The sequence below is a fragment of the Molothrus aeneus genome, unplaced genomic scaffold, assembly GCF_037042795.1.
Source record: "Molothrus aeneus isolate 106 unplaced genomic scaffold, BPBGC_Maene_1.0 scaffold_19a, whole genome shotgun sequence".
Classification (NCBI taxonomy): Eukaryota; Metazoa; Chordata; class Aves; order Passeriformes; family Icteridae; genus Molothrus; species Molothrus aeneus.
In genome coordinates, this window is record NW_027098863.1 from 1667387 (window position 1) to 1681498 (window position 14112).

The 14112-nt window shown below is 52.3% G+C and overlaps 1 protein-coding gene across 1 annotated transcript; it reads right to left on the reverse strand.

Moving 5' to 3' along the window:
• Positions 1-2270: 2270 nt before the first annotated feature.
• LOC136569713 (olfactory receptor 14J1-like) lies at positions 2271-11276 on the reverse strand (the record flags this gene model as incomplete). The annotated part of the gene is given in 4 exon segments (XM_066570073.1): positions 2271-2312; positions 3524-3533; positions 10548-11128; positions 11130-11276. Coding segments are annotated over 4 exon segments (780 nt in total), but the record flags the coding sequence as incomplete, so codon positions are not given.
• Between the last annotated feature and the right edge of the window lie 2836 nt (positions 11277-14112).

The window sequence follows — 14112 nt, forward strand, 5'->3', positions numbered from 1 at the left end:
TAAACAACTTAGCAAAAGAACAACTCTTAGTAGCATTTAACTTCACTTAGACCTTGTGACTTAACCTTACGTACAGGCCTGACTGACTCAGTTATCCAAGGCACTCAAACCCCTCAGAGAGCAGCATTTCTGCCACATTTCCCCAGCACAGGCACTCCTGTGTGCACACAGACACAAAGAGTCAGTGCAAGGCACCTGGGAGAAATTCCCCTGAGGGCAGGAAATGCTCCCTGTGGATCCTTTGGCATCTCCCCAGCGGGTGAAGGGTTGAGCCTGGAGGAGTGGGGGGATCGGCCCAGGCTCCGTTGTTGTTGGGGATCCCCGAGTGCAGCAAACGGGAGAGTTCCCGGCTGGGAGAGGCCCCACTCAGAGGGAGTTGCTGGCCCAGGAGAGCTCCAAGGGCTCCTTTTGGAGCGCTGTTTGCAGGGCCCCAAGAGAGGGGCTTCAGTCCCAGCAATGGTTCATCCTGGCCACACTTGGCACCAACAGCTTTCTTTGGCAGTGTGAGAACAGGGATGTTGTGCCACTGAGGGAACAAAACCAGTTCCCAGGGCTGCTTCTACAGAAAGCAGGAGCTGGTTGGGCAGCAGCAGTGCCTGGAGCAGACAGTGTTTGTGATGAGCTGCAGGGGAGCTGAGCCCAGGGGCTGTTGGCCAAGGCCGAGCCCCAAGGAGCATTTCTCAGCTGGCAGGGCGGCCTGAGAAGGGGAGGGGGGGAATGCAGCAGCACAGGGCCCTGTGACACCAAGGGACCATTGTGACACTGTGGGGCCCTGTGAGACCAAGGGACCATTGTGACACTGTGGGGCCCTGTGACACCAAGGGGCCACTGTGACACTGTGGGTCCTCATGGAATAAGCAAAGCATTGTGACACTGTGAGGCCTCATGGAATCAGTGAGACCACTGTGACCCTGGGAGTCCCCACAGAACCAAGAGAACCGTTGCGATACTGTGGGGCCTTATGAAACCTTGGGGCCACTGTGACACTGTGGAACCCAATCGAAAGAAGGGTCTATTGTGACACAGCTGGACCCCATGGAATCAAGTCACCATTATGACACTGCAGAGCCCCATGGGTCCAAGGAGCCATTGTGACACTATGGGGCGCCATAAAACCAAAAGAACATGGAACAGGTTTGGCTGGTTTGGCCCCCCAGGGGCCACCTGACTGGTCCAGCTGACCTTGGCATGTTGAAGGTCTCTTCTCATCTGCTGCTGAAGCACTGGTATTCCGTGCTTTCCTTCCCAAGGGAAAAGAACTCTCCTTCTTCACCAGGCACCCATGGCCAGAATTAGGATTTCACCTCCAAATTTCCTTATATCCAGTGATTGTTCCCATAGGAGTATTGCCAGGACAAGTCTGGCTGGAATGGTTTCACAAGGGTCACCTCCCATCTGTCCCTTAAACACTGCAGAATGCTGTGTGCTTTCCTTCCTATATAAAAGAACTATCTCGCTTTTCCAGGCATCCATGGCCAAGACTGGGTTCCACCTTCCCTAAATCCAACAACTGCTCCCAGACAAAATCTGCCATTACTGACAAGTCTGCAAGACCTTGGCCTAGTGAGGCTCTCACCTGCCATCCAAACACTGGGACTCTCTGCTTTCCTTCCTATAGGAAAGAACTGTTCTCCTCCAGGCACCCATAAGTAGAATTTGGATTGCACCTCCAACATTCCCTATTGTGACAGACTGGCGGAGATTGTCGGCTCAAAACATTTTGTGTGCGGGGGAGGAAGGGTCAGGTCCAGCCTTGCCCTGCCCTGGAACCCCAGCCCTGCCCTGCCCTGGAACCCCAATCCCCCCAGAGCCTCTATCCCAGCCCAGCAGTGGCTGCCAGTCCCTGGCACAGCACAGGCAATGCTCCACAGCCACCTCTGCAGCCCCAGCCCAGCTCCTGAGGGACCAAATGAGCCCAAGCCCCACCTGGGGGAAGGGCCCAGGGAGACCAAGGGGTATTGAAGGCTGACCACAAGGCAAGCACACATCTTGACCCTGCCTCCTCTTGGAATGTCCATCTGAACACCGCTGGAATCCAGGAGTTGGTAGCTGTGTGTGTGCTTCTCTGTATCTTTTATGTCTTTCTCTCTTTCTGTGTCTTCTTCTATTTCTGTGCTCCTGTAAATTTTGATTAACATGAAATTGAACAGGCTTAGAGTTTGTGAAGTTGAATGGGCCAAGTCAATGTTTTAAAAAGTGTTTTTGTTGGTTGAATGTTTGTCATAGTTTGATATGAGAAGAATTTTAAAACGTAATACAAACTCTTTGTGTCACTGACAATCTGTTAGACCACTAAGGTAGCGAGCATGCCTCTGTGAAACACAAATGTTAAAGACGAAAAAACCCAGCAACCTCCTCTTTCTTTCCCAGTCAACAAAGAAGCAGTGGGCCCTGGCCCTGGCCCCCATCTGAACCAAACCAAACCAAACCAAACCAAACCAAACCAAACCAAGCAACCCTGCCATGGGCTGAGCCCCTTCCCCTTCCCCGGGCCACGCCCCCCCACCCCCATCAGCCCCATTCTGACCAAACCAAACCCCATCAACTCCCAAACAGGAAAACAAAAGAGGCTACAAAACCCCAACCAGAACAAACCCAGCCACAGCCATTAAAATCTTACCATCAAGTCCCCACCCCGCAACACAACTCAAAACAAAACCCCTACAACCTACAACCATACAAAATAACCCTACAACTTAAACACAAAAAAACCTAAAATCAGCCATAAAACCAATTTTACACAACCCAACCACGACTTCCATCACACGATGCCAGCAGGTCAGGTGTTAATTCTTTCAATACTTCAATCCTCCCATGAGTAAAAGAAAAAAAACAAAATACAAGTCTATAAAAAACCAATATAAAACCATCAAAGTAAGTAAAGAAGAAATTAAATCCTAAATAAAAAAGAATAAAAAATATGTTACTCTTAAAACTACAATCTTCTTATAAACTATAAAGAAAAAACTCTTTTTCTTTATAACACAAAAAAAATTTTTAAAAATTCAGATTATTATCAAAGAAAAACCTCCATACTAAAATAAGTAAATGTTAAAATAACTGTAATTTCATAAAATGCTTAAACAGGGAAAAAAAAAGTAATCCAGTATCTCCAAGAGAAGATCTCTATTCCCAGAGATAAAAATAATTTGTAAAGTAAATAATAAAAACTTTTATCTTTAAAGAATTCATCTTTAAAACAATACCTCTTAAGTCAACATGGCCCATCAACAAGCTGTGAAAAAGCTTGTAGCACAAAAACCAACTTCAGAATAACAAAGTTCCCCAGACAACTGTGATCCATGACAAAATTAAGAACCACAAATTCCTATTTTTTTCCTCTTGTAAAAAAATCACCATGACCTTAACAAGAAAAACTTCTCTCCCTAAGTCAACTAAAAAAAGACTAATCTAGAAATAGTAATCAAACTAGAAATTTTAGATTTAGTTTCTTTACATTGTCATAAAAAGGAAATTTGTAAAGAAAAATAAAGTGTTGTAAAGAGTTTATTTTCATTCTTACAACTTTTTTTCTTTTAGTTACTTTTAATAAAATTTTCTTTAAACCCTTTTGGAATTTTAAGCCAACTTTACCTTTCTGCTGATCCTATCTCACAACAAAATAAATACATAAATACTTAACCGACATTAAAACCCACCACATTCATAAATACATTAATTAAGAAATCTCAAGATTAGAAAAAATTTAAATTAACAAACCAAAACAACTACAATGTCATAAAAAATCCTTTCCCAAAATTTCTCTGATTTTCTAAAGTCACCAGTAAAGGCTGTTTAGTTCTTTTGAGCTCCTGAGAATCTCTTGTTGGTATTTCTCCAGGGAGTCCAACTGAAAGAACAAAAACAATTGTAATTCCTTTTAATTGTCTCCTTGGGAGAATTGTTTGGGGGATGGGGGTCAGGGCTTGTGTGTCCTGCTTGGCCCAGCCCAGGCAGGGCTTTCCCAGCCACATTCCACACTCCATTGCCCAGCTGGAGCCGCTGGTGCCTCTGAGTTGTGCTGCCCCAGCCCCAGGGACGCTCTCCTTGTCTGCCCATTCCCCCACGGTCTCTGGGCAGGGATGGCCTCAGTGGGGGCTGCTGACATCCTCAGCAACTTGGAGGCTGCTGCTGAATTTCACTGCTCCAGAGGCTTGTTCAGCCTTCAGCTCTTCAGTGCAGGAATTCAGTATCCCAGGGGGCATTAACATTCAGAACACCTTAACAAGCCAAGCCTCTGGGAATAATTTCAGTAGTGTATTCAAACTGAATGTGTTCTATTTAAAAAGACAGCCAGAAAATATTTTTTAGGTCCTGTTTAGTTTTGTTTTCCTCTTAATATATTCATATAGCTAGTCTCCAATTGACACTGAATCCAAGTACCTCCTCATGCAGTTTGAATAGATATGGAAATCAAGACCCTTCATGGATGACAATCAATCAGACTCTGTCCCTACCCCCACCCCACCATTTCCCCCATCCAAGCCCTGCCACTCAGAGCAGCCTTGTGCAAATCTGAGCTCCCTCCAGCCCAGGCTGCACCTGCAGCTTTCAGCTCCTTGGCTCCAACTCCCACCTGCTTTCCTTGGAGAAGGAGCTGCCTGAGACACAGAGGGATGTTCATTTCTTGTCAGCCAGCAAAGCCAAGGGAAGGTACAGCTCCATCAAATGCCATAGTCATTCCTCTGCTGGATATTATATCCACTTTGCACAGCAGACAGTCTCAGAGCAATGGAAAACACCTTCTGTGCCCAGCACAGATCCCAAAGCTCCCCAAACCCACCCTGCCCCGATTCTGCCCAGATTTGCCCTTTGCACACACGAGTCACAGGCTGAAGTCAGGAACTCTCTCCTTGCCCAGAGGGAGCAAAAGAGAGAAAGGGGATGAAGAGCTCTCCTGTGCAGAGCCAAGGTCCGAGTGCAGCCCCTGCAGTGGGAACCACAACTCATCAGGTTTGTGTCCTTTGGGCTCAGGGCCTGGTGACACTCAGAGGCACAGAAAGGTTTCTTGCCAACAAACACAAGTTGAACATTTGGACAGTTTAATAACCATCACAGCTCTTCCCTCAGCTCTCTGAGATGTCCCAGATGCATCTGACATGGCCAGATCCCCAGGGGATTTCTGTACTGGAACACTTTTAGACAGAGACATAAGAAAAAGTAATTCTGTGACAGATATAAAGTCAATTGGGATGTTTACTAATGTCATATTTATTTGAACATCAGAAAATTGGGCAACTCCCTGGAGGTCAAAGCATGAAACCAGTCAGTTGAGAGGCACTTGAATGACCAGAGAACACCTGGAGGAGGAAATCTGGGAGCAATGAAAAAGTCATAGATCCATCTGGTCTAGTGAAGAGATGTACTTAGACATGGCAATTTAACCAGGACAGATGGAAACACCTGAATGGAAAAGAGATGTTAAATAATAGACTGAATATTGGTGACACAAGTTGATGGAAAGATCAGTGTTTCTTCCCCTACCATCAGAATCCTTCCAGGAGACCCCCTTTTCTGATGGGAAAACATTGCCATTTCTTAAAAGGACTCAAATAACCCAGATAATAATGATATCATTGCATATTATGAAATTAAGAGTTATTAAAAACTGTGCCCCTTTCAAGGCAGACATCAGCTGTGTGCTCATGAACAGGCAGTGCCACTTGTGCCCTGAGGTGCCCAGCTGGGATTGGATCTCTCCCAGAGCACCTGAGGGAGAGCAGAGCACCCTGCAAGCTGCAGGTCCCTGACAGCCCCACAGGGCTCCTGTCCCATCAACATCTGCTCTGCTCCAGTCTGAAACAGGGCCCAGCATGGTGCCGGGATCATCAGAGAGCTGAGGTGTGTGCTGGAATTCAATGGCCTCCCCATCCCGCAGCAGCCCTGCATTTCCCTCCTGCAGCCTTGGTCTCCAGCCCAGCCATGGAGGCTCTTTGGGCTCTGGAGTGTTGCTGCAGCCCCCAAGGGCAGCTGAGCTCTGCCTTTGGCACAGTCAGGCCTGGCCAGCAAAGGCCATGCTCAGCAATTGCTAGTGTGTGTGCCTGGCCTTGCTGTCAGCCCCGGCAGCGGCTGCGTGGCCCCTTTGTGGCCCTGTGCTGGCCCAGCCATGGTGGCCCAGCCCCTGTGCAGGCCCAGCCCAGGCCAGGAGCATTGCGGCTGGGAACGGCCCATGTGCCGTGGTGCCCACAGCAGCCTTGGGGCTCTGTGCCCCATGGCCTCCCTGCTGGGCAGCCTCTGCCACCTCCTGCAGAGCCCCTGGCACCTGTGGGGCTGCACAGACAGCCCTGCCCCGGGCTCTGCCAGCCTCTGGGCCAGCAGAGAGGCCAGCCAGGGCTGACCATGGCCGGGAACAGGCCCTGAGCCCCGCAGGAGGATGGAGCTGGGCCACAGCCAAACTCAGCCCAGGCCAAAGCTGGGCTCAGCAGCCAGGGCTGCCAAGGCCTGGCCACAGAGGCTGGCCCTGACAAATGTCCTGGGCCCCCTCCCTGCTCTGTCCATGCCACAAAGGGCACGGAGCAGCCTCCTCTCTGGGCCACTTGCCTGTTTGCAATGCCTTGCACAGGCGCTGGCCCTGCCCCGCAAGGCCTGGCCTGAGTCCTGCCCCTGCACGCTCAGCCAGGCTGAGATGGACACTGATGGTTTCTGGGCCAGGCTCTCTGAGCCCAGCCCAGCTCCCTGCAAGCTCTGCCAGCTGCCCTGAGCTCTGGGCAGCACCAAGGGCCTCTCTGAGCCCAGCCCAGCCCAGCCGGCTCTGGCCCCACAGCTCTGCTCAGCCCAGGCTGCTCTGGGCACTGGCCCCATGGCCTCAGCCCCTGCCAAGGGCACAGCAGCAGCTGCAGCTGCCACAGGACTCAGCCCCAGCCATGGGGGAAGGTGCTTGGCCAAGGCCAAAGGAGGCTCCCTGGCTGCCCTGCTCCCCTGGGGCTGAGGTGCTGAGAGCTCTGCAGCCCCTGCTGCCATCCCATCTGCCCAGGGCAGCACAAGAGCCCCGGCCTTGGGGCCCTCAAGAGCTGCTCCTGCTCCAGGCCCAGGGCCCATGCCAAAGCTGGGACAGCAGCCACAAAGCTGTGCCCATTTCTGTTCATTGCTGATCTGATGGGGATTGATCCTCAGCCACTTGCAGGCTGCTGATGGATTTTAGTGCTCTGGAGACTTCTTCTTTCTTGAGCTCTTCAGTTCAGGAATTCACTGAAAAAGTCTCATACACATGTGTTCAAAACAGCAGAACAAGAAAAGCCCCTGGGAATCATTTAAATGTTCAATTCTTCTCTGGTTAAGTAAAGGGATTTCAGTAGTTTATTTGATGTGAATATATTGTATTGAAAACAATGCAGAGAGAACAGTTTTGTCCTGTATTCTTTTCCTGTTTATAGCTTGGTATCAGCAATGTCCAACTGATATTGACCCCCAGTACCTTCTAATGCACTCTAAAGAGATATATACAGATCAAGACCCTTCATGGCTGATAACACATGAAACTTTGTCCCCAACCCCCTCTCAACCATTTCCCTCATCCAACCCCTGGCACTCCTATGGATCAGGAATGGTGTGGCCAGCAGGAGAAGGGCAGTGATTCTTCCCCTGTGCTGGGCACTGGTTGGGCAGCACCTCGAGTGCTGTGTCCAGTTCTTGGCCCCCCAATTTAGGAAGGACATGGAGGGGCTGGAGCATGTCCAGAGAAGGGCAACAAGGCTGGGAGGGGTCTGGAACACAAGTCCAGTGAGGAGCGGCTGAGGGAGCTGGGGTTGTTTATCCTGGAGAAGAGGAGGCTCAGGGGAGACCTCATCACTCTCTACAACTCCCTGACAGGAGGGTGCAGCCAGGTGGGGGTCAGGCTCTTCTCCCAGGGAACAGGGACAGGACAAGAGGACACAGCCTTCAGCTGCATGAGGGGACATTTAGACAGGACATTGGAAATATTCTCCACACAAAGGGTGATTGGGCATTGGAATGGGCTGCCCAGGGAGGTGGGTGAGTCACTGTCCCTGGAAGTGTTTAAGGAAAGACTGGATGTGGCACTCAGTGCCATGGTCTGGGTGACAAGGCGGTGTTGGGTCCCAGGTTAGACACTATGCTCTCCAAGTTCATTTCCAGCCTGGTTGATTCTCTGATGATTGTGACACTGCAGGGCCCTGGGGAAGCAAGGGGCCACTGTGACACTGCGGGGCCTGGTGGCACCAAGAGGACCATGGTGACACTGTGTACGACATGGCAGCACAGAGCCAAGGGGCCAGGGTGACACTGTGGGGCTGAATGGAAGCAAGGAGTCCATGGTGACAGCCTGGGTCCTGCTGGAACCACAGAGGCCACTGTGACCCTGCAGGCCCTTGTGGAATCAAGGGGCCATTGTGCCTCTGTGGAACAAAGGAGACCCTTGGGAGAGCCTGGGGACAATGGAATCAAGGGGCCATTGCTCCATTGCAAGGACTCTGGGAACTGAGGGAACAATTGTGACACTGTGGTGTCCCATGGAACCAAGGGTCCCTGGTGACACTGCAGGATCTTGTGTCACCAGGGCTCCATTGTGACACTGCAGCACCAAGGAATTCATTGTGGAACTCTGAGGCCTCCTGGAACCAAGAGGCCACTGTGACCCTGCAGGGCCTTGTGGAACCATGCAGAGCATTGTGACAGAGCAGGACCTGGTGTCACGATGGGGCCATTGTGACACTGCAGGGCCCCATGGAACCAAGGGGCCAGTGCTGGACCTCAGGGACTCCTGGAATGAAGGAAACATGTTTGACCCCATGGTGGCCCTTGGGACCAAGAGGCCATTGGCCATTATGACACTGTGGAACCAAGGAGAGCATTACTGCACTGCCAGACCTCATGGAAGCAAGGATCCACTGTGACACTGCAGGGCCTTGGGGGCCCAAGGGACTTTGTGACACCAAGGGATCCCATGGAACCAAAGGGACATTGTGACACTGGGAGGCCTCATGGATCATGGAGACCATTGGGACACTCTGGGGTCTCATGGAACCCTGGTGACACCAAGTTGTCTGGGAGTGTGCATCTGCTGGAGGGTAGGAGGTCTCTGCACAGGGCCCTGGACAGGCTGGATCCAGGGCCCAAATCCAACAAGGTGAGGTTTAACAGGTCCAAGTGCCAGGTCCTGCACTTTGGCCACAACAACCCCTGCAGCACTACAGGCTGGGGACAGAGTGGCTGGAGAGCAGCCAGGCAGAAAGGGACCTGCAGGGACTGATGGACAGCAGGCTGGACATGAGGCAGCAGTGTGCCCAGGTGGGCAAGAAGACCAAGGGACATTCTTATGGTGTGAAGTCAGGAACTGCAATGGGGAGTGGGGCCAGAAGGAAAGGGCAAACAGGAACGGGCTGTTTGCAGGGGAGGGAACAGGGATGGGCAATAGGAGGAAGAAATTTATACCAGAAGTATAAAGAAAGCAAAGGTGAAGCCAAGGAAATGCTCGGGGCAGTTTGGCTGCCCTGGCTCTGAGCAACAGCATCTGCAGTGGCACAGGAAACTCCCAGCTGATGGGAACAAACTTTCTGGCTGACTGCAGAGGCCAGGACAAAGCTGAGTGGTTTCCCTGCTGTCCCGCAGCCCTTGCTGGCCCCAGGGGCTGATGGCATTTGTGCTCCCTCAGGTTCATGTCCCCACAGCAACAGCATGGGGGTGCTGCCCCTGCTGTGTGCAATGCAAACAGGGGCTGCTGAGGCAGTGCTGCCGTGTCTGTGCCTGCAAGGATGGGGCACCTGTGTGAGCTGGGGAAGAGGCCAGGGCTGCAGAGGCGGGATGTTGTTGGCAGCTGCATGAGGATGCTCTGGGACGCTGCCCTGGGCTGTGCAGCGCACTGGGCATGGATCAGCCCCTGCTCTGCTGCTCCTTCCCGTCTGCCCCAGGGCCCTTGCAGAGCCCCAGCCATGCTGTTTGCCCCCAGCCTGCCCACGGCCAGCCTGGGGCTGCTCACGGGGGTTTCTGTGCTGAGCCTTTACCTGGCCGTGTTCTTGAGAGAGCCTGGGCAAGGAGCCTGGAGCCCCCAGGCCCTGGCCTGAGGCGTCAGCGCTGCCCCAGCAGTGCCCATGGCCTGTCCCTGCTGCAGCCCCGGCACTGCCACCCCCAGGGCTGTGCCCGGCCCCGAGAGCACTCAGGCCCTGCAGCAACACCAGGGCCACCAGGGCAGCGGGGCAGGGCCATGGCAGTAGCACTGGCAACACCAAGTGCTGCTGCTGCTGCTGGGCACAGCTGCTGGGCCAGCACTGATCTGCCCCAGCTCTGCACACAGACATTGCTGCTGCAGCTCCAGAGAAGGCAACACAAGGGCATCTCTGCAGAAAACTCTGCTGGGAGATCCTTTAGTTCATTTAAAGCCACCAAGAGCGCTGCCCTGCATTGGCACAGTGTGTGGCCACAGGGAAGGTGGAGTGAAACAAAATGACCAATGGCACAATGACATTTATTTGTAGATAATATGAAAAAGTAAAAAAAATAAAAAGAACTTCCAAAATGAAACCAACAAGAAGTATGAAAGATGAATTTTAGCAGTTTAATGTTTCTGAAATCATGCAGTCATCAGTCTCCACACTGCAGCCTTGAGCTCCTGGTTCCTCAGGCTGTAGATGAGGGGGTTCAGGGCTGAAGGCACCACTGAGTACAGAACTGACAGGGCCAGATCCAGGGATGGCAAAGATATGGAGGGGGGCTTCAGGTGAGCAAACGCTGCAGTGCTGAGGAACAGGGAGACCACAGCCAGGTGAGGGAGGCAGGTGGAAAAGGCTTTGTGCCGTCCCTGCTCAGAGGGGATCCTCAGCACAGCCCTGAAGATCTGCACATAGGAGAAAACAATGAACACAAAACAACCAAGAGCTAAGCAGATGGAAAACACAAGAAATCCCAATTTCCTGAGGTTGGAGTGTGAGCAGGAGAGCTTGAGGATCTGTGGGATTTCACAGAAGAACTGGCCCAGGGCATTGCCATGGCACAGGGGCAGGGAAAATGTATTGGCCGTGTGCATGAGAGCAGTGAGAAAGGCACTGGCCCAGGCAGCTGCTGCCATGTGGGCACAAGCTCTGCTGCCCAGGAGGGTCCCGTAGTGCAGGGGTTTGCAGATGGATACGTAGCGGTCGTAGCACATGATGGTCAGGAGGAAATACTCTGCTGAGATGAAAAAGGCAAAAAAAAAAGAGCTGTGCAGCACATCCAGTGTAGGAGATGTTCCTGGTGTCCCAGAGGGAATTGTGCATGGCTTTGGGGACAGTGGTGCAGATGGAGCCCAGGTCGCTGAGGGCCAGGTTGAGCAGGAAGAAGAACATGGGCGTGCAGGTGGTGGCCGCAGGCTACGGCGCTGATGATGAAGCCGTTGCCCAGGAGGGCAGCCAGGGAGATGCCCAGCAAGAGGCAGAAGTGCAGGAGCTGCAGCTGCCGCGTGTCTGCCAATGCCAGCAGGAGGAAGTGCCTGATGCAGCTGCTGTTGGACATTTGCTGGGGCTGCACGTGGGCACCTGTTCATGGAGAAAGGACAGTGACAAGTCAGCAGAGGCTGCTTTGAGCCAAACCTGGGCTATTCCCTGTAGACAATGCCTACAGCTGGGACACACTCACCCTTCTACCTGCAGTGGGAAAACCTTTGGCTGCAATCAGAGCACAATCACACTCCTGGGTCACCCTGGGCTAAACCAGACCCTGCCCAGAGCAGAGGGATCCCTGAATGTTTCACCCTCTCTCAAGGTCTCTGGGCAAGGTCTCAGCACCCCCTTGTGCCAAGGACACTCACGGCTCCCTGGGCAAACCCAGCAGCATTTCCTCAGCTGTGGCAGCTCTGCCCTTGCCCGTAGGACATTCAGGAACTCCCAGAGGCTCTGGCACAGATTTGCACCCAGGAGGGCAGCTCAGAGCCTGGCAGGGCACAGCAAGGAGATTCCTGGCTGTGCCCATGATGGGATCTCAGGGAGGGGGCTCAGCTCATTCCCCTTTGCCATGGACTGCTTTGCCCACAGCCCCACAGGTGCCAGGGAAGCTTGGACACCCCATTCCCATGGACATCCCTGCCTGGCAGGAATGCCAAGGGCAGTGCCTGACTCAGCTGCTGCAGATGCCAGAGCCTCCCTGAGAGCAGCAGATAACAGTGCCAATGTCAGGGCAGTGCAGAACCCAGAGCAGATGTTGTGGTGCTGTGCCTGAGAGGGCAGGGCAGAGACAGCCGGGCACTCAGGACAGTGTTCCCGTGCCCAGCTGTGCCCGGCACCTCCCACACACCAACAGTGCCCTCCTGCCCCAGCCCTGCTCTCTCCAGCCCCCTCTCCTTCCCTGAGCATCTCCCTGGGCCTGGACATTCCCTCCTGAGAGGAGCCTTGTCCCTGCCAGCGCTCACAGAGCCCATCCCAGCCTGTGTGCCCTGGCTGGGGCCCTACAGAAACCTGCCTGTGTGCAGGGCCCTGGCTGGGGCAGGCTCTGTGTGCAGCTGGGCAAGGGCAGCTCAGGAGAGCCCTGCTGGGCCCTGCAAAGGTGATGCTGCTGCTGTGCAGGGCTGAGGAGTGGCTGAGGGCCCTTTGGGAGGCTCCCAGCAGAGAGACTGATCAACTTAATTTACAGTTCTGCAGTCCCTGTAAAAGATCAAACATTCCTTTGATGATCCTGTGTGTCCCTTTCAACTCACAATATTCTGTGATTCTGGGATTACAATTCCTGTTCTGCTTCTCTCATCCCCTTGTTGTCTATAATCCAAAGAGAAAAAACCCTTGCAACAGTGTTAGAACACTAAAGGAAAAACCAGATAATAATTGGAAGCTTCCAGGTGTCCCAGTGGGGATGGGGCACACTTGGTCCCTGATTTCAACAATTTATTAAGGTTGATTAATTAGGATATTTAACAGGAACATCCAATAGGAGATTCACTTACCTCAGTTACATGCCCCTGGCTCAATCCATTGGAGTAGGTCCAAGGGCTTCTTTGCCTTCACTTTTTGTTATGACTGCTCACATTCTGGTCAAAAATCAAAATGGTCTTCTTGTAGGTCCTCTTCCTGATAATAAAACTATACAGGATACTATATGTATTGTATGCTATATATATTTCAGGAATGCATTTAGACAGTCACCTTATTTTTCTAAAATCAAAGACAAAGGTTAGGGAAAATAATAAAGTTAATAAAGGATTATAGTTATTGATGTATATAATAGTAATAGAGTTCATTAAGAGTTTAATAGACTTAAAAAAGGAATATAGATTTATAACTATGTAATAGTAATTTGTAGAGCTACAAATATATGAAAATTGTATAAAATAAAAAAAATCTTTTTGTCATCACCCCCAAGGTTCCCATCCTTCTTCAAGCAGGAAATTGAAAACACTCTCAGGAAAGCTCCTGATCTTTACAGCAATCCTAGGCTTACCTTCTTTGGGAAGTGCCCTGCGGAGCTGTGCCCAGGCTGGTCTGGAGCTGGGAGCAGCCCTGCCCCACCCAGCCCCTCTCAGCAGCAGCCCCTGCCCTGCTCAGGGTGGCTCCTTCCCCCCAGAGCTTCTCCCCAGCGCTGGGAGCAGCTGCCAGGGCTGGCTGAGAGCTGTCCCTGGCAGGCAGCAGAGTCCCTGCCCCAGCACAGTGCCCTGGGCTGCAGGACCCTGCTCTGCAGGACAGCCCTGGGCACCCCTGGCTGCTCTGCACAAGAGACAATCAGAGAATGTACTCACAGGCTCTGCAGGCATTGGCATGTTCCAGCTGCAGGAGATGGCTCCAGGAGCTGCAGCTGCATTGTCCTGCAGCCAGAGGTTCCTGTGCCAAGGGCTGGCAGTGATTGTGCCCCAGGCACTTCTCAGCCCCTTCCCAGCCCTGACTGATTGAAGCTCTCTGTGCCTCTGTGCTGTGCCCGGGCTGGCTGCAGGCAGTGCCCCAGCCCTGCTGGGCTGGCAGAAGAGCTGCTCATCAAGAGAAATGTGCTTTTGAAGCTCTTCTTGGTGACCAGGAGCTGCCTCTGGGCCAGGAGCCCAGCCCAGCTCAGCAGCACAGACACAGCACAAGGACTTTAATCAGCCTCTGGGGCTTTGTGCTCAGGCCCTGAACATCAGTCCCTGAGAGGGAGCTGAAGAAACCTCTCCAGAACTCCAAGGCAGAACCACACTCCAAACTTTCTTGGACTTTTAATGGGTCCCAG